Consider the following 20,496-nt stretch of genomic DNA (forward strand, 5'->3'; position numbering starts at 1 on the left):
GAATGTATAGTCAAACATAGGGCTGATTTTTTTTTTTTAATATATATATTTATATTAAAAGTTTGACTTAGACTTACAAAATTTCATTTGCTTTTATTATTGCAGTTGAAATTTTAAGCTGTCCTCCTGTGATAGGCGCTGTGGCCTGTCTGGATAACCACATGTCTTGGAAGATGCAGCACTCCATATCCGCCTACTTGAGGGAAGGGGAAAGTCCAAGCTGGGTTATGGCATTGTGCTGAGTGGGAGGGATATACCAAATAAATGTATAGTGTTTAATGAAGCAAATGAACGTGGTCTCTCAGTTGGGGTTAACAGAATAGGCTACGAACCCAGTTTGTGAGACTGTAATTTGTAAAGTTATCATAATCTGTGGTAACCAGTGGTGGTTTAAGGCAACTAATTTTAAACTAGACGATAGCACAAAATTTGGAGATTCTGTTATTTTGGGAAAGTGTTTGAAAGCTTTAACTATTGGTTTAAGAAGCTGGATTTTCTGATCTAAAATCTCCTGGTTCATGAAGTAGAGCACTAATTAGAAGTGAAGATGGCATAATGAAAGCCCTTTCTGGTGTAACTGAATGACCTCTGGGAGGATGTATCCTGGCACCCACTTTGGAAGCTTTTGGCTTCCAGAACAATTTGAATGAAAGGCACTTTTCTTTTTCTCCAGTTGCAATCTCCAGTTGAAAACAAATTGTACTTGACTACATTTGCTGGAGTACTGAGTACCGTGAGGGTATAAACTGTTGCAGCTTTCCTGGTATTGTAGCAAGTCAGAGAAAGAAAGAAAGAATTGCTGAATGTTTTCAAGTTTAGCATCTAAAGCATTTCAGAGATATGTCTAACATCCTGCAGAGCATCTTTCATTTGCCTTATGGTAGTAACTAGAATCTTGTCATAACATAAGACCTACCTTGAACAGCATATCCCACTGTGCCAGATGATGTATATACACAAAACTAAAAATGGATAGAACAATCCGTAGAGATACTTAAGTTGTGAATGAGTATTGGGTACCATCTTGGCCTTTAAATTAATGAAGAAACACCCAGTTAAACAGTCACAAATGTTTCTGTCCTCTGTGCTTAAGTTGAATATTGCTGTCATAATTGCAAATTAGTGTTGGTTATTAAGGAAGGAGAGCTCAAATACCCTATTCCTGCTCTGTCATACATATAATTGTCAGATGTTTTGAGCTTTGCACAACAACACCCTGTGAATTGGCTGGACTTGGCGACTAGCAGCTGTACTATGTCCAATTATAACTGCATAGTATGGTATTTTCTCTGATACATACCGCTCTGTTTCTCATTTTAATACCTAGGCTTATTTTCCTATAGGAGTAAGCTACATTGAATATAAAAGAAAGCAGTCTTTCAAAAACATCTTCCCTTGCGTTTTGGTACAATCAGTATTAAGAAATGTGATGTTGTAGTACATGCAGATGCTAACAGTGGAAAAGCAGAGGCTTTGATATTTCAGATTAATAGCTACTAATGAACTCCAGTGGTGTATGGCATATGCAGAGAGAAAAAGATCAGCCTTGTTTGAGAGCCCAATTCTGCAAATCTAGGATGCGTGTTGTGACACAAAATTACTTCTACAGTCATGTGGCGAGCTTCCATTTTTTTAAATAGATGTTTCTTTACAGAATTTAATTCTAGATGTGGCTAATTTCTAAAAAGTATGGACATTGCAAAGGGGTAATAGTCCAGAACTGCCAGCACTAGTGCAGCAATCCTGTGTGTCTTTATTCTTGTTTTAATTTACAGTCCTTTCACAAGCATGAGGCCTATATTATTGGAAGACAAATGTAAAGATGTAATGTAAACACAGGTCCTTTAGATTTATGAAGTTGAGATTCTCAGCAGGAATACAACCTTGAAATCAAACCACTCAGATAGCTAGATATGAAACTAAAGTAACTGAGGAGCAGGGTATGAAAACTGCAGGCTTAACTGCCGTAAGTATATCGAAACAGCTAGTTCTTTTAATTGATTGAATAATAACTTTGACAGAAGACTTCTAATTTACATCATATTGCTTCATAATTGCAGTTTGCCTATTGCATTTAATCTGAGATCTACACTACTGAGTTTATATGCATGATCTGACACACTGTTTGACTCGGTGTTAGCTCCTTAGCATCTGGAGATGATAATGCTTATTACTCTTTTGTAGTTAAAAATGACTAAATAAGCTATAAAGGCTGAGGAAAGCAGAATAGTTTTCCAGTAGTAACCCTATTTTGCTTTAGCAAAGTCTGTTAGTACTTGAGAGGAGAATTTTCCAAGTGCTGAGCTTGTTCAAAGCTTTCTAACTCCATTAAGTAGGTTTTATATAGGTACGAGCTAAGGTAATTGCTTTCCATCTTAAAAGATAGTTTTTTAAGTAGTGTCCTTCTGTAGATGAATGTACAAGTAATATTATCTTATGTTTGAAATAGTCTTGGGCATTGTACTAATTACACAAAGCCTGTAATTTACAATTATATGCCCCATAATCTTCACTAGCTTTCCCCTTTTGCCCCAGATAAGGGGATAAAAATATTTCAGCATCCTCTTTTGCTTAAAATGGTTTAAGTCTTGCAGTACTCTTAGGCTGAACTTGATATGACCCAGCGTGTCTGAAGCTACAACTTCTACTTAATTCAAAATGCTTAACATAGGGTGATTAAGAATTGTTGAAAATTTGAATTCTTCCTTCCCTTGTGTTTTTATTCTCAAACAATCTTTACAAAGGGCTGTTTTTCGAGAGCAGAGTACAGTCTTTTGTGTCCAGATAAAATTGATGACTGCAAATGAAAGAATGAAGAAGGCTCTCTATTCATGTCCCCCCAGCCTTTGTTTCAGTGGACATTGTTTCAGTTTATAAGAGCTGTTTAGTACATATAGATCTGAAAAAGCTGAAAGATTCCCGGGCACATCAGTACAGACCTGCTAAAAATCCTGCTATCTCCTCAGCTGTCTGCCCAGGGTACCATGAAAGGCTCTCCACCCCGCTCCATTTGCTTTGAGGTCACCTTTTGTACAGTAGTTTAAATTATGCTTACTATTTTTCTTGCAAATTATGGAAACCTTATCAAACCTGTGATTTGAGTTCTAAAGCTGAGGAAAGTGGCAACTGGAATCATAATTATTTTTTATTTACCATTGTTTTATCTTAAAAACTCAGTGTGTAGATGAGCTTTTGGGGTTTAGCTACAGATCCAAGTTTCAGCTTTGCAGGTAACATAGTAGCTTAAAGTGTTGGTTTATGTTTGCTTTCTCCTTACATAAACATTTTAAAGTACATAAGTAATTGTACACAGGTGAGATACCCGTGTAGTACTTAACTCACAATTAAATCCACATCACAGTTTAAGTTAACCTGACACTTGATAATTGCCTGTTCTTACTGGGTGCTTGCCTGGATAGTGTTTTAACTTAGTAGTTAGACAGTAAATTTGAGTATTTTTTTATTATTATTATTGGGGGTTTTTTTGCTAGTGTCAGTGTTGAGTTGCTTAGTTAGGACCATGCTGGTGTAAGTGCAACAAATGCCTCCTCGTATTAGTGGTAAAGTTATTCTGACAGGGTTTGGTATGCTGAGCTTGGCCATGTGTGTCAGTGGAGAGATTATATTTCTGCCCGATCTCCCTTCCCTGAGGAAACCGTTGTGGTCTGAGATGCTTCTGTCCCATCTCTGCTCTAATGCTCTCTTTCCCTGAGGTTACTGTGGTAAATGGGTATAATATAATCTCCTCTTCATACTTTTTTTTTTTTCTTTTTCCTGTAGGGCTTGCTTTATCGAGTGTATGCTGATGTGCTTACGTGGCCTTGAGTAGGTCTGCTTGATGGAAGCCTATCTGGGAAAGTAAAAAGGGAAATCTAAGTCTTGATCAGGTTTAGGTATGCTATAGCAGCACAGCTGCTTACGCTGTCAAAAGACCATATACTACATCTAGGCATGCACATGAATAGGCCTTTCCTTGGCTTGTAGGTGTGTTTGAGATTGTGGGAGAACTCTTGCCATTTCCTGGATGTGTCTCAGCCCAGGCTGGCGTGGGAGCCGGCCTCTCTGCCTTTTTGCAGCGTGAAAGGGTTTTTTTACCTTGTATAGTCATTTAACCAGATGTAAGGTGGGCTAATGTCTTGTGCAGCACTAAAATGAAGCAAAAACAATCCACTGAAAAGAAATCTTAGTCCTTTGCACAGAAAATTGAATTAATTTTTTTTTCAACTAGACAATGAACTGTCCTGGAAACGGGCTTAGCTGTCAGAAATATTTTCTGAACATGGAACACTACAGAACAAACAAGTTTCCAAATGCTTTATTATATTTCTTAATACAAAGACATTTATGCAATTCTTCAAGAATGTGATTTGAGGAGAAAATTTCTGAACAACTGAGAGAACAAACAGTTCTTCCCTTGTGCAAATTTAATAATATCCTTTTAACTTAACATCCCTTTGAAATAGAAGGAGATTGCATTGGAAGCATTTGGCTTTATATGGTTTCTCTTTGAATGCTAAGGCAAATATAAGTTCTGCTAAGTTACTGCAAATGTAGCATTTTATCTTGGTTTACTTGTTCTGGTGCAGCCTCACATAGAAATACTCTAAATAAAGCATTTTAAATCAGCGGTTGAAGTAATTAGTCTCAAGTAATCTGGCTATGAAAAAGTTGCCACTGGGTTTTGTGCAACATTTATTTCCAGAGGAAGGAATGTTTTTGTTCCCCCTATGATTTTCTTTCAGTCTCGATGACTGCTTTAGTGGAAATGTTCAGTTGTCAGAAGAATTGAGATTGTGTATTATTTAGATCTTACCAGACAAGTGGGATTTGTTCCTTCCATTCCAGTTATCAGAAAGATTAACCCTTTGCCCTTGCGGTCCTAATTGCAGTCGTTCAGAAACAAAGATGCTGCTTGTACAAGACAGCAGCAAAATGGAGTATGTGCCAGCTGGAATGTTTCTCTGGTGAATGATGGTTGTGAGTATTACATAAATTTTGTCTTGCATTTCAGGCACCAATAAAAGCAACCTGTGAAGATATGTCATGCAAGACCGGATTTTCTGAAGATGTTCACAGTGCAGTGGTGTCAAGGACTGTACATGGAGGACAGCCTCTTCTCAACGGTATGGTTAGAAAACATGTCTAGATATTATTTATTATTTTAATTTATTTCTTCTGGTTGTAGCCATAACTCGCTCTGGAGCATTTTTATCCTTAAACAGGGCACAAACTCTTTGCAGGACAGAACGTCAGCTGCTCTGTGATTATTCTTTGATTACTGTCATAGGACTTGGAAAATCTCTTGGCATTACCACATGCACCTCTGTTGACCATGATTTGAAAATGCTGAGCATTGTGAACCTTCCAGTGATTGTCCACGAATTCTCTTTCTCAGCACAGCATTCACGCTGATGTTTCTTATTACCACTGATGGTATGCATGCCGTCAGTCTATACTTAAAGCCTGTGTATGAATGATGAGTTGAAGAAAATTTCCCTTCTGCTTTACAACTCCTGTAGAAGTACTGCACTTACACCCAGTCCTAGCACTCATATTAATGCAGAGATAGTTCCTTTACTGCTGTTTCCTGGCAACCTGGGGAGAGACACCTATGGAAGGCAAGACAGTGGGACAGGCAGCCCTCGATGGGGTGACCACAGTATTGGGGGCTCTGTGAGGAGAGGCAGGACAGTGCCAGTGCTGTCTTGTGGACTGTGCTGCTCTCTCATCCTGGCACCTACCTGCATCTGAATGGCACGGTGCCCAGGCTGAGTACGGCCAGCTCCCCAGCTCACAGCGTGCTTGGTGAGTGCAAGCCCTTGACTCCGCCAGGGATGCACTGCAGTCAGTACATCTGCCCCCAGGACCACCAGGTTGGGAATTCGGTTCATTGCTCTTTTTATGTCTTTCTTTATTAGGGATAGAGTAGTCATCTGTAGGACAGAGACACACACACTCTGAATCTTTATTAGATTTTCCAGCTAGTTAAATTCCAGCATACAAGTTTGTGGAAGTAGAATATTTTTTTAAAATGTACATTAATTTGGCTGTTTTCTGAACTGCTAACAAAATTTATCCCTCCCCCCCCCCCCCCCCCCCCATCTGATTTGGAAATTGTGGAACTGACTAAGAACATCAGTTTTAGGTGGTTTCAAATACATCTTAAATAAGGACTAATTTAATTTAATTTGTTGTTTCTTTCACATATAAATGTGGTTACATAGATCAAGACATTTAAATGAAAAAAATTCTAATGAGTCTGCAAAACAAATGAAGTGAAAGCTGTAGTCTTGATTTTACATGCTGTATGTAGCAGTCTCACCCTAATTATATTTTACAGACCTGTTTTGTGCTTTTTTAGAAGTGTAATAGAAACTTGAATGCAGGATGAATTGATTAGCTTTAGTGTATTTAAACATGAGTTATTAAAGCTTTTTCTGTTCAGTTTCAAGGAAGTACATTCTACCACCACAGACTCTTCTTTTATTAAAGGATAGCTTAGAAATTCATGTATTAAAGTAAACGTTCTGCCAATTGAAAAAATAATAAAGAAGAGAATTTGCCTCACTTCCCCACTAAATGGGAGTTAATAGGTGACTCTATTATAGACTCCTGCAGTAGCCTCCATTGGCATGGGGAACTCCTTTGGTAGGTGATGCACAAACCTGGAGAGAGGGGTAGAAACAAGGACAGAGCATAGCAGGTAAGTGCCTTCCAGAGGTGCTGCTTAGAAACCACCACGTGTTTGTTACTGGTTAATTATGCTGTCAGTTCATTTTAAAATGGAGATCACACCATTTTTGAGATCTGCCCTGTCTTATGAAAGTTCTCTTTGCTCTTCATTCAATCCAGACCTTTTCTGCAATTTCTCCCCGCTTATTTTTCCTCCACATCCTAGAAACCACAGTGGACTGCCCACTAATTCTCTGTTGGCATTGCTCATGCATGATAATGTCTGACCAGACTTAACTGAGTCTGAACTAGTAATATAGGATGGCAGACTGACTTTCTTGTTACTCATATTCACGCACTGCCTTTGCTTGCTTCTCAGAAGTGAGTGAAGCGTGACTATTGGTTTGTCCTTGGATGGTATTAAAACACATGGCATTTTAGGGAAGTAGGAATTGGAAAAACTGTATGAGGCATACAGTAGGTAGCACATCAGATCAGCTGGTTGAAAAATGACCTGGGGGAGTTTTTTTCCTACCACCATTTTCTCAGCTGAATTACTGCACTGGTTAATTCTTTTGAAAATTCTGACACGCTTAAAAGCATATAATTTGCTGGTTACACATAAACATACAGTCCATCATTGCATAGCTTTGACTTAAATTTAATTACACTGTCATTTTGAAATACTATTGTTGTCAAAAGCCTATTTTCTGGTTCTTAAACTGGATTTAGATGACGCTGCAAGTTAAGTATAGTTGCATGACATTCGCTTCTTAGGGATAACCATGGGCCTGATTCTGAACTCAGTAGCCTTGCCTGTCTAACTGTATAGAATCAATTAGGTTAAGACCTTTAAGATCATCGTGTCAAACCGTTAACCTAGCGCTGCAAAGTCCACCACTAAACCATGGCCCCAAGTGCCACATCTACACATCTCTTAAATACTTGCGGGGCTGGTGACTCAACCACCTCCCTGGGCAACCCGTTCCAATGCTTGACAAGCCTCTCAGTGAAGACACTTTTCCTCATATCCAATCTAAACCTCCCCTGTCACAACTTGAGGCCATTTGCTCTTGTCCTACTGCTTGCTGCTTGGGAGAAGAGACTGACATCCACCTTGTTGGAACTTCCGTTCAGGTCGTTTCAGGTAGAGAGTGATAAGGTCTCCCCTCAGCCCCCTTTTCTCAAGGCTAAACAACCCCAGTTCCCTCAGCCGCTCCTCATAATAAGACTTGTGCTCTAGACCCTTCACCAGCTTTGTTGCTTTTCTCTGGACACGCTCCAGCACCTCAATGTCTTTCCTGTAGTGAGGGGCCAAAAAGTGAACCCAGCATTCGAGGTGCAGCCTCACCAGTGCTGAGCACAGGGGGACAATCGCCTCCCTTGTTCTGCTGGCCCCGCTGTTTTGGATACAAGCCAGGATGCCATTGGCCCTCTTGGCCACCTGAGCACACTGCTGCCTCATACTCGCCTGGCATTTGACCAGCACCCCCAGGCCCCTTCCCACTGGTGATCTTTCCAGTCACTCTTCCCCAAGCCTGTAGCATTGCATGGGGTTTGTTGTGACCCAGGCACAGGACCCAGTACTGCTGCTTGTTGAACCTCACACAAGTGGTCTTGAACAATCGATCAGCCTGTCTGGATCCCTCTGCAGAATCTTCCTGCCCTACAGCAGATCAACGCTCCTGGCCAACCTGGTGTCATCTGCAAACTTCCTGAGGGTGCCCTCGTCCAGGTCATTGTTAAAGATACTAAACAGGACTGGCCCCAGTACTGAGCCCTGGGGAACACCACTTGTGACTGGCTGCCAACTGGACGGATCTCTGTTCACCAGCACTCTTTGAGCTCAGTCATTCAGCCAGTTTTTAACCCAGAGAAGAGTACAGCCATCCAAGCCATGAGCAGCCGGTTTCTCCAGGAGAATGCCATGGGAAACAGTGTCAAAGGCTTTTCTAAGATCCAGGTAGACAACAGCCACAGCCTTTCTCTCGTCAACTGAGTGGGTCATGTTGTCACAGAAGGAGATCAGGTTAGTCAAGGAGGACCTGTGCTGACTGGGCCTGATCCCCTCCCTGGTTGTCCTGTACTTGCCGTGTGATGGCACTCAAGAGGATCTGCTCCATAACCTTCCCCAGTGCCGAGGTCAGAATGACAGGCTTGTAGTTGCCTGGACGCTCCTTCCGGCCCTTCTTTTACATGGGTGTCGCATTTGCTAATCTCCAGTCAACTGGCACCTCCCCGGTCAGCCAGGGCTGCTGACAGATGGTTGAGAGTCGCTCAGTGAGCACTTCTGCCAGCTGCCTCAGGACCCTTGGGTGGGTCCCGTCCGGCCCCATAGGCTTGTGTCTAAGTGGCGTAGCAGGTCACTGACCATTTCCCTTTGGATTATGAGAGCTTCATTCTTCTCCCCATCCCTGTGTTCCAGCTCAAGGGGCTGGGTACCTGAAGAACAACCAGTCCTACTGTTAAGGCCTGAGGCAAAGGCGGCATTAGATAGCTCATCCTTTTTCTTATCCTTTGTCACTATGTTTCCCCTTGCATCCATTAAAGAACGGAGGTCTTCTTTAGCCCTCCTTTTGTTGCTAATGTATTTGTAGAAGCAATTTTTTATTGTCTTTAGTGGCAGTAGCCAGATGAAGTTCCAGTTGGGCTTTGGCCCTTCTAATTTTCTCCCTGTATGATTTCACGTCTTCTTTGTAGGTTCTTACACTAGTATGAATCCAAAAATGAAACACGCAGCTAGGTTTTCTTTATGGTTTATAAATGAAAGCTTTAATTTTGTTGTGTTTTGTGCATTGATCCCTCACATACAGGCACTTTATGGTCCTCTCAAGTAGCTGCAGAATAATTTGAACCTCACTTGATGCTTTCTTGAGAAGTTACTTCTTAAAATACTGACCAAGAAGATGTTCACACATTTAATATCTTTTTGTTTATCTTGCACAGTGGGGACGAGCTTCTGTTAAGGTCTTTGATTTCCATTTATTTAACCAAAACCTATATAAAATTATCATACGAGTTGTTGATCTGTGGCTTTCAGTTGTTACAATAACATAGGATATCTGTTTTTAAAGTATTATTTCAATAAATTTTTACTTTGGAGTATGGGGCAGGGTTCCACCATGCACTACATGATACCATATGTTTTCTGAAGAGGTTTTGTTTTATTTCTGTATTTGGGTGATCCTTGTTTTTTAGGGGTGGTCAGACTTGGTCCTATTCCATTTTAAAAAAAAAAAAAGTCTTTCTAATTGATAGTGACTTTGGTCATTCATACGGCTAGGGTAGTATGTTAGTGTCTTCTAATTTCTTCTTCTGTGCATGGGGGCATGATGGGCCACTGCATGTTCAGTAGGTATCCACGTGTTCATTTCTCACTATATATGAAAAATTGGTGGAGCAGTATATTCAGAATAACATAAATCAGAAAAGAGAAATCCCCCATATTTATTAATGTGGGTTGAGGGAAAGAAGGAGAAAGATACCTAAGATACCTGTCCTTGGTTTCAGGATGAGGAAACAGAAAATCCCTTTTAGGGAAAAGATGTTGTTGGTTGGGAAGTCACAAAAAAAGTTGGAAACTACTTTTCAATGAGTCATGACTGAGCTGTGTAGGAGGTAGCCTGCAGCATATACTGTGTCCTGTTGCCTCCTTCTGTCACAGTGTCACTGGTGTCCTGTGCTCCTGTGTTCCTCTGGTATAGGCTTCACCACTCATAACTTGGAGGCTCAACAAAGCTGATGTCTTAACGCTCTGGCTTGCACAAAGTCTGGCAGTTCTGATATCAAGATGCAGGAGGCTCAGGGCACTAGACACATATAATAAGCTAAAGTACTATAGTTCTAGTTTTGAATTTATTTGTAATGTTTTACATGCTGTTCCACTTGGTACCAGTCAGTTCAGTGAAATTACAGAGATGCTTACCAAGGAACTAGGTGAGCTCAGAACTGCTGCCTTAATTTCTGTAAAGGGAAGAAAAAGAAAGTAATATTTTCTGAAACAGAATTAAAAGAAACTTCATGCACCTCAAAAAAGTGTCTTACTGATAAGACAGTGGAGTTATTTGGGCCTCCGGTTCTTTTAGAATTTAATATACTTTGAAGTATTTTAGGACTTAAATGTTCCAACATTTAAAAAAAAAGAAAAAAAATGTATGCAAAGAACTCACCAGCCATCACCTAGTAGAAGTAGGTATCTCACCCAGAATTATCTGTATATAACTAAGAATGTATGACTTGTTTCTGGAAATAAAATGTGATTACTGTTTGGAGGTATATAATGTAGTACTCGGAGAAGAAGAGTTAAAAGAGTGAGTTCTGTTTAATATATTAAGTGTCCTTGCTTGTGCTGGTTTTATAATGGTTTTGTAGTTCATTCAGGAAAAAAGTACTTGTGGCAGTTTGATATGTATGTCCAGCCTGTTTATCTACTCTTCATTCTATATCCTGCAAATTTTAAGATCCAAATAATGCATTTCTGCTAAAATCATTCACCTGGGAAGGTTACTTGAATGGTTATTTGCAGAATCATATCATAAAGTTAGAGATTCTTACTCTGATCATTTATTTTAGCAGTTTCTTATCTTTCAGACTTTATTTTAGCACTGTCTGTCCTGTTACTAAATGCATGGTTTTAGTTTTCTGCTAAGCAAATTCATTGTCTAGACAAGATTCTTAAATGTATCCTTCGAGTGTTGTGTAGCTATAAAATATTTCTAAACTCTTCGAGTTGCAGTGATAAAGAAAAAATATGTTTTGGTGTTGATCACTGGATAAGCGGTGATTATGGATGAGTAACAGTGCAGTTTCATGAGCCATTTAAGCTGGAGCGAGCTGACAGCATTGCCAAAAGAGGCATGCTTACGCCTTCTCCTCTCTTAGAGCCTGGTACCAAGTGCTCATGAAACCATAAAATGAAGGGGTTAGCCAATTTATCTGGGGTAAACTCTCGCTCCTACTTTACATTTTTCCTGACAGATCTTGTATGCTTAAACAGAGCCATAGTGTTCCTGCTGCCTTTTTTTCTTCCAGCAGTGAAATGCTTAGAAAATAATACTTGTTGTTTTGATGCTTTCAAACTGAGTGACAAAACTTGATTTTGGCATTCCCACTGACTTATTTTGTAGTTTACCTTGAAAATACCAGTTGGTCTGAAACAACTTGGAAATGTGTTCCTGGGAATGTGTTGCTCAGGCATTGCCTGGCCATTAAAACTAACTAACATTTCTTCATGACATCCTGGAGGTTGCATGGGTGCTGTTCTGTCCCAGGTTAAACCACTCAGCTTTTCTTGCTGCTAGTGGTGGTTTGTCATTCTACTTATAGAAATGCCCCTCATCAACTAAGAACAAAATATCTTTTAAAAAAGTCATCATGCTTAAAACTGAAGACAACAGCACACCTTTTAAGGCTTATGTCTTGCTCCTTTCTATAAACAGCACTTACAGAATTGTATTCTTACTATGGTAGCGTGCATTGGTGGCTTTGATATTTCAGTGCACATTAGCAGTACAGCCAGGGAAAGTGTTTTTAGCAGAATCATACTTTCCAACAGGGAAATTAGGCTTTTCCCACAAAAAAATTCTGGACTCCCTCCCTCCACTCGCCCCCCCCAAAAATGAAAATGGTAACCACTTTGTTTGCCGTAAGCAAAACGGCAAGTTGACAAGTTCCTTCCAGGCAGACAGCCAAAGAGTCTCAGATGGATGGGGTCTCTCTATGAGCTGCTGGCAAACTTGGGGAAAAAAATTTCAGTTCTTCCCAAACGTATTGTTTTCTGAAACTCTCATCTTGTACCATTCCCCCTTACCACCCCTCCCAACCAACACCACCAAAAAACAACAAACCAAGTCCAAACAAACCAAAAAACAACCAAACCCAAAACACCATCCTTCTAGTTATTCTTCTAAGCCTTTGTAGGAGTGAGAATTCTTTTTCTTCCAGAAGCTTCTGTTTGGAATATATTTATATTTTTTTTCCCTAGTCCTGCTTAACATTTAGTAGGTTTAGTTTTGCCCTCTTCCATGTGAAGCAGAGTAAAATTTAATGCAGTTATGTGGTGATGCTGTGCCTTGTTGATTTGATTTATTTTATGTTACAGTCGCATTCCAATTCTCAGTCTGTTGCCTTTTTAATCCTTTTCCTCTTCTCAAACAGTTTTCCTCTTTGTCCTCTTTCCATACCCCACAGCATCCTAAATTCTCCTGTGTCAGTATTGAGCTTACTATCCTGGATTGGAAGAGATTCTTCTGTTTGCTTTAAGTACACTGCACAGTGCCTGTTTTATGATGCCTGTTCTCTATTCATGTACCAAGCTCTTAATGTATTCTCAAATACTTGTCCCCTGAAAATCAGAGCTTTCTTTTGCTGAAGCAAGAGATGGCTTTTCTTGAGATGTGGTTTCCTTGCTCCCTTTCCCCCACTCCTTAGTTAAACATGGAATATATCCTGAAGTGTACATAACATATGTTCACCTTACTGAACAGTGATAAAATATCTATTTAAATGGTGACTCCTTTTTTCTCACTCGAGTTTCTGTAAAGTTCTGTGATTGATTTGTACGAGAGAACTGATTTTACTCTTTAGTATTAAGCTACTGATTAATGTTGATATTTTCTCATTGCAAGTTTGTATGTAGAACGCTACATATATATAAACAGAGAATAAATGTAAATAATGAAATTCAGCAATGTTTTGGATGGTGCAAACGACAAACATTTCAAATGTAACTTAACTAACTCTGTTATCACTTGGTGGACCTCAAAGCTGTTATAGAATTGTAGGATTTAGATCAATTTGTATATCCAGTATCAAAGAAATTATCATTAGAGTTCTACATAAGAAGTAACAAAAAAACCACCCCTATAAACAGATACTAAACAGAGTGGTTTTCTTTTATGGAATATTTGGATTAGAGATGGAAATATATATTGTAGTTTAAAAAGTCCTAAATGCACTATTCTGTCCACTTTTTCCAGAAGAGAAACCTGACTCATCCTCATTTCCTGCAAAAGGAACACTGCTTCAATTTCCAGTGTAGACTCATATAACTACATTGTGATAAAGAGAAAAATACACTGAAAGAAAAATTCTAGGAATCCGGAATGGTTGCAGTGTTCTGGGATGTGTAAATCTCTACCTTAGTTAATTAGTCCAGCTCTGATAGTCATGTCTGTTTATGGTGTGTTTACTTGGAATGCACGGAATTAATTAGTGCTTACTCCCTTTTCCTATATTCAGCTGGTTACTTACGAGAATCTCAAATGTGTAGTGTCCGTTCTGTGTGCAGAAATAGGAATTACAAAAGCTGAATTGTCAGCTGCCCCAGTACGCTCTGGGCATAGCTCAGTGGGGGATGGCAAAGGAGATGTTTGTTTCTGCCCCTGAAGCCAGGTCTAGCTTTATACTGTTTCTAACACCATTTAGTGTAGCCTTAGCTCAGTTTTAAACTATGCCATCTGGCCTTGGTTCCCAAGGGGCCATTGTTTCTACTGGAACTGCTATAGTTAGAGCCTTCTCCAAGGCGGACCCATGCTCTAGGGGAGGCTGGGAGGAACGGTGCTTGCAAAGCTGTACAGAAAGCCTCCCCAGCAGACAAAGGTACCCTTACATATGGGAGATTTATTTAGTGGTAGGAGAAAAGTTGCTGTTGCTTGCAACAGCTGCATTTAAAAAAAACTAGCATTTCTTTATGTGGGTGGATCGGTATATGGAATACATGGAGCAAAAACTCAGGTGAGGCCATCTGTGTTAGCATAATGTGAGACGCATGGTACATATAATTATGCATTCAAATTCTCGCTTAAGACTACAATACATCTTTTGTTGACTTGTCATCTTTCTAACAATTCAGAAGAAAAATCTACTAGAGCATCCTATTGAACAGATAATAATAGGAAAATTTTTATTTTTTATTACAGAAAATATTACCATACTAAATAGATTCCAGTAGTATTTAAACACTTGTTTACATTAAATCAAATACTACTGTGTTGAGGACTTGGATGGCAATCAACAAGTCCAGCGAAGTACAGTTTAAACTGCTCTGATTTTGCTTGAATGCTATGAGGCAGATTCATTGCTTTTGGTTGAACTTGGGACATTCAACATAGGGACATTTATTTAATCTGGAAGTGATAACTTTTTGGAAGAGTTCACTTCCAAACTTTCAGGATATGTCCTAGGCATCAGCATCAGCCCTGCTGAACTGAGAATGTAGGAGGGGCAGAAGGAAGGTGCAAGGGAACAGTGTCAGATTTTGAATGGAAAGGAAAGGACTAGAGCTGATATTATCTTCTGACTAGGCTGTAGAAGGAGTAACTGGCCTTTGGTACCCTTTAAATCTTTCCAGTTTAGCACAACACACTGATGGTTTTCCGCTCCTATCCATATAAACCAGCTGGGTGATACGTCCTCCGGGGGGAAGGAGGAAAATGTTGGGGGATGAGTGGGGTGAAACTCTGGAGTGGCAAGTGGGGATGAGGCTGGGGAAGGGATGGAAGCAGGAGAATCTGGGGGGATGAAGGGTGCTGGAATGGGTAGAAGAATGAATAGAGACCCTGGTAGTTCAAGGAAGAAAAGAAAGCACAGGTTCTGTGCAATTCTAGAAAGAACAGGGAAACTCGGCATTGTTTGAAAGAAGAGTACAGAAGCAACCTAAGGTAGGAATGAAAGTATCTTGGAGTACTTCCAGATTTCCGCACAACATCCAGTTTGAGCTAGTCATGGGCATCTGATACCCATCCTAAGGGGAATGCCAGGGACCCAGGGGTCCTCATCAAAGTGAATTAAGCGAGCAGATAGCCCTGAGAAGCTTTTCTAGGAGAAACTGCTAGGTCTAGTTAACATCAGAATGACAACAAGGTGCCCACATCTCCCATTTTTTTGCAATTTATACTTAACCTAAGAAACTTAATTATCTTGAGTATCCAGCCAAGGTCAGATGATACATAATGAAGAGTCTTTTGAAGGTGAACTGAGCATATAGCCAGGATACCGGGTTCACTAAAGAAGTACCTATAGCTGCACGTCATGGCTTGTCCACTCTTCTGGAGGCAGCGTTGGGTTTGTGTGCTCAGAGTCCATCAGTGTCTATAGAGTGGTCTCAAAACCCGCTGCTGCTTCTTGCTACAGGTGAGTTGGCACTAGTAATGTTTTTTTCATTGTTTCTTACCTGGATTATAGATGTGCAGTTTAAGTACAGGTGAAAATACCAGCCTTAAATAAGGCTAGGAGAGGATATACCAAAAATGCAACTTAATTTCCTTGAGTTCTGAATACATCACAGTGATGTGGCTGCAGGATGAATGAGATCAACAAGCTGATCTGACATAAAATTGGTGCTAGTGGTGGGCTAGTTCTCACCTGTGTCAGCTTGCTTTGTTGGTTTACTGGGACCTGCTATGGAAAAGGAGATAAGTTAATGAGAAAAGGGATCTGTTGGGGTGATGAGAGAAGAGGAGGCCATAACTAAATGAGACTCCACTGTTGAATTATCTATTAGGTTATTGTTTTATTCTGGTTTGTGTTTTCCCTCTTCTCTCTGCAGTGCAACCAGGAGCTTTCTTCCTGCTGTTTTTTTTCTTTTTTCTAGAATTGGGCAGCTGAGTATCAGCTCCCTGCCTGTCCCATGTTGCCTGCTGCATCCTGCCTGTGTCCAGGTGTAGTAGCAAATTATGCTGGCGGTTCTTGGCTGGGTTGCAGATGACAGCAAGCAGTTCCATTAACCAGCCAGCCCGGCTGTAGATAATCCTGGAGAACCAGAGCACCCAGCATTGCTCGTGGCTGCTGTCCCTCGACTTGCTGGAGCCCCTGCCTGATGGTGGATGCTCATGGTCTGGGCGCAGGAACAGCATAGTAAGATTCAGGTGAATCTCCTCCTTCTCTGAGCTGCCTGCAGAGCTTCAGGAACTGGCCCATTTTGAATTTTTCCTCTTCCCTTTTACTGTCTGCTGCATTTTGGCAGACCTGTAAGCAGTGACAGATACTGTGATCTTGTCTGCTCACCTGCAGGAGCAAGCTCTTTCTTGTGTACTGTGCTGCCTTCTAAGAATTAGGTTTTGTTTGGTTTTGAAAGTTAATGGCACATGCCTCTCAGGCTGTAGAGAAGAGGAATTATTTAAGGCCCTTTGTGAGTTCCAGTTTAACATTCTCTTAAATAGGAAAGTTACGAATCCCTAAAAGCATAATTTGTAACATAAAAGCTATCAAAATAGCAGTGCAGTCTGTTAAAGTGTTTAAAAATTTGATTCTCTGCAGTTTAAAATGTGAAATAAATGTACACTAATTGTTTTGAATTGAGATGAAGATAGTGTTTGAAGCCAGTCTTTAAAGGAATTAGTGAGTTAGCACTGCAGTTAATGGTGGAGCACTATTTTTCTGTAATGGGATCAGCAATGTTCTCTAATTAGCTTGCAAATTGATATTCAAATACAAGTAAACTGGCAATCAAATACGAGCAAAACATCTATGTAAATAGGCTTTGGTTTCTGCATTTAGTATACCTGTATCAAAATTATGTGTGGGTGGAGGGTAAGCTCTTAGCTGTTTTTCAGCATGGAGGTTTTATTAATGGTGGCTCACTGGTTACATTAGGCTAATATTTTGGCTCAAGCACATGAAAAGAGGAAAAAAAATCTATTGCACAAGCGAGCGGCTTTTAAACATTAGTAACATAATACTGTGTGAGGTTTTTCCTGTCTTTGTTTCTTTCAGGTTTTGTCAACTAGTTTTGCACATAGGATTTGATCCATAGCTGTGTCAGTGGAAATTATTCTATTGACTTTCTTGGCTTTGGATCATGTTTATGTTCATTATTAAAATTACTGCTGTATGGTATAGCCATTTAATTTTCAAGCTTTGTGACAGAAACTAGCATAAAATATTTTTGGTGTTTGTGTTGTAGGGTTCTCTGTTGCATAGAGTGCAGGCTCTTAAACTTGAATTTAAATTAATGTCTGGCTTAAGTAGTTTGCAAACTTATTTTTCTACAAAGGAGAAACACAACAAAGTTGGTCCATAAGAACTGTTGTGGGGAAAGGTAAATAAAGATCATACATTTAAAAATTGAATGTCAAGGTCTTTTTAAACTCTTTATCTATAAAACATCCCTCTGCCACTGACACACTGATAACTTGCTAACTTCCTCTGTAAGCATATTGTTTGCTGACAGATGGAAGTGTGACTATATCAGTGGGTCAACCATGTGGCTTCATCACCCACACACTCCTTCCATCAGCTGTGGTGTTTTTTGTTCAGCATCTTTTATGCTAAAAGTTCTTTGGAATGTACTTCCCTAAATCAGATTCCTACCATTGTGCATTACTAAATTCAGTTATTGTTTGCACAGATTTAGCTTTCCGTGCTGGTTATCATGCAAGTTCTTCAAGAGGAAAAATGCAAACAAAATGAAAAGCCAAAAAAAAAAAACCAACTTTGTGTTTAGAGTTCCTTAAAGCAGCTAGTATGCTTTTTACACCATACATAATACGTCAATGAAGTCTTTGTCTTTCCAATTCAGTATGTGCTTTTCTGTTCAAATAACTACAATTTTCCCTTTACAGTGCTTTAATGCATGTTTGTGCTTTTATAAAAAATTGATTAATTCGGTTCTCAGGGGATGGCTAATGGGGGAGTCTAGGTCCCTTGGAGGTCACAGGTTCAGATTCAGTCTGTTATCTGCATGCAGTAGCCACTAACGAATAGCTGTTTGGTTGGTTATGCAAAAAGAACCTTGGCTGGTTTGTTTTCTTCTGAAGGAGTTTATGTTGGAAGAAGTACATATTAGATAAGAGCAGAAGTACTGCTGAAATTAGTGGAAACTGGGGCAGCACATGTGGGCAGGGAGTGTTTATGTGTATGAAGGTAGCTGGAGAGGTCAGTATCACAGTGCCTTCCGGACTGTCTAGAAGAGAGAAGCAATGAAATGGAGTGAAATTTTAATTGCCTGAAGTACATTTATGCAGAGCTGAGATATATTAGGGCAGGAGTTTTAACAGCTTGGAGCAAAAAGCACATTAGCATTTCAGGTGTCAGAGGTGTTTTTGCCTACCTGTAATTGATACAGCATGTTTCCCAGAAACAAAATGAAGTATTGTATTAGAACTTAAAATATAAAACAACAAAAGAAACCACCCTCATTCTTACACTGCATGTCACTATTTGCACTTCTGACTCTGTCAAGTCTTATTTAATTAAAATCTTGTCATTATGCATGTGTGCAAATTAAATATTTAGGAATGATACATGTCATTATTTATCAAAACTGATCATTTTCTCTGCAGAGAGGTGATTTGATCAGTTGTTACAACTGCAAATGATCTGTTAGTTATTTCCTCCTGATTTTTGCAACAGTGGCTCTGTATTTCACAGATGCTGGAAAAAAACCAAACCAAAACCCAATGCAAAAAGCCAAAGTCATCACTAAACTGAAAGATTTTGCTAGTCTTCAGTGGGTTTGTTTAAAGGAGGCAAAGCCTGCAAAAGCAGAGGTGCATGTGGCTTTAGGACCCAATTTTGCAAGGGAAGTCTATGCTGTGATCCCAGCAAAGCTTCATGTGACTGCTCCGGTCTGCTGGGCAGGTCATAGCGCTGGGATGAAGCCTGGCTTAAGGTGGCCACCATCCCAAAGACACTATGTTTTGTATTTGAACTGGTATCAAACGAAAAGGGAAGTTACTGAGTCATAATAGCCTTGAGTTGTGTGCTCATCTTAAAAAACCAATAAAAGTACACAGATGCTTCTTATTTTTTGAAGCCCCTTTTATCATGCAGGACACCAATAATGGACAAAAGTAAGCTATGAACGTTTGTTTCTGTAAGTGACTATTAACTTTCACATGGTAATTTTTCTAGGGTAACCAAATAAGATCTTAGAAAAAGCTGATTTTGTTGACTGCCTGCTGTCTGCATGAAGGTGGTTGTGTGATTTCTGTTGCATGCCATAGAAGAATGCTCTGCCTGGGTCCACTTGGGGAGGAAAATGTGTTGTGTTGCTTGTCTTGCTGAGCAGCTGCACGCTGCACAAGGCCTCTCAAACAGCATGGGGCTTGGCTGGAGCCGATCGATGGATGCAGGCCCTTTTGTTTGGTAGATCAATACGCTGTAATGAACTCGGTGTTCCAGTTCCCCGGTAAGGATCACTGGGGGGGATAGGAAGATTCCTGTTTTTCTGGAATGAATCAAAATGAAAATTATGTTTGAAGATATTTTTTTTTTTTTCTTCTCATGTAGGGACTGAATAACTTTTCTCTAGTTTCTCCACAAACTGAAAATCCTGTAAACTGCTAGCTTATCTGTGAACTGGATGCTACATGTTTTTCACAATGACTTCTGAAAATGCCATGAAATAAATTAACTGCTTTAGTTAGAAAGAAATCTAAAAGGGTTTTGGAGTGCTTTGTTGTCTGTTTTTTTCCTGATTGTTGTTTTTGGCCTGTGTCTATTCCTCTGGGTCAGAGTTGATGTTTTTAACTTGCCAACCCTGAAAATAATGTGACTATGAGCCTAGCAAATGAGCAGAGTCTGACAAGGATTTTATGTAGTTCCCTATACATATTTTTTTAGTTGCAATACCTTCTTGTAAAGCATGGTTCTGTAGAAGGTTTAGAGGATAGATACGTGGTTTGATAAGCTCTTACACAAGTGTTTTAATAACGTCTGTCAGCCACTTGTATTTATGATACAGAGAATTTTCTAGGCTATACATAGTGTCAAAATGTCACTAAAAGGTTAAAAGATGGTTTGTTTGCTTAGAGGTTTTTTTTTTGTTGTTTTTTTTTTTTTTTTTTTTTTATTTGGTGCTAGACTTCTCAAGTCTGTGTTTGT

The 20,496-nt window shown here is 39.7% G+C and overlaps 1 protein-coding gene across 2 annotated transcripts in view; it reads left to right on the forward strand.

Annotated features, from left to right (window-relative positions):
• The window catches only part of CDH2 (cadherin 2), a 119,901-nt gene that overhangs the window by 6,328 nt on the left and 93,077 nt on the right, over positions 1-20,496 (forward strand). For both annotated transcript variants that reach the window (XM_037381061.1, XM_037381062.1), the window contains exon 2: positions 5,012-5,123. In XM_037381061.1, coding sequence (XP_037236958.1) covers positions 5,012-5,123 — 112 coding nt within the window. The remainder of the gene's footprint in view (positions 1-5,011; positions 5,124-20,496) is intronic.

Source organism: Falco rusticolus, chromosome 3 (genome assembly GCF_015220075.1).
Source record: "Falco rusticolus isolate bFalRus1 chromosome 3, bFalRus1.pri, whole genome shotgun sequence".
Classification (NCBI taxonomy): domain Eukaryota; kingdom Metazoa; phylum Chordata; class Aves; order Falconiformes; family Falconidae; genus Falco; species Falco rusticolus.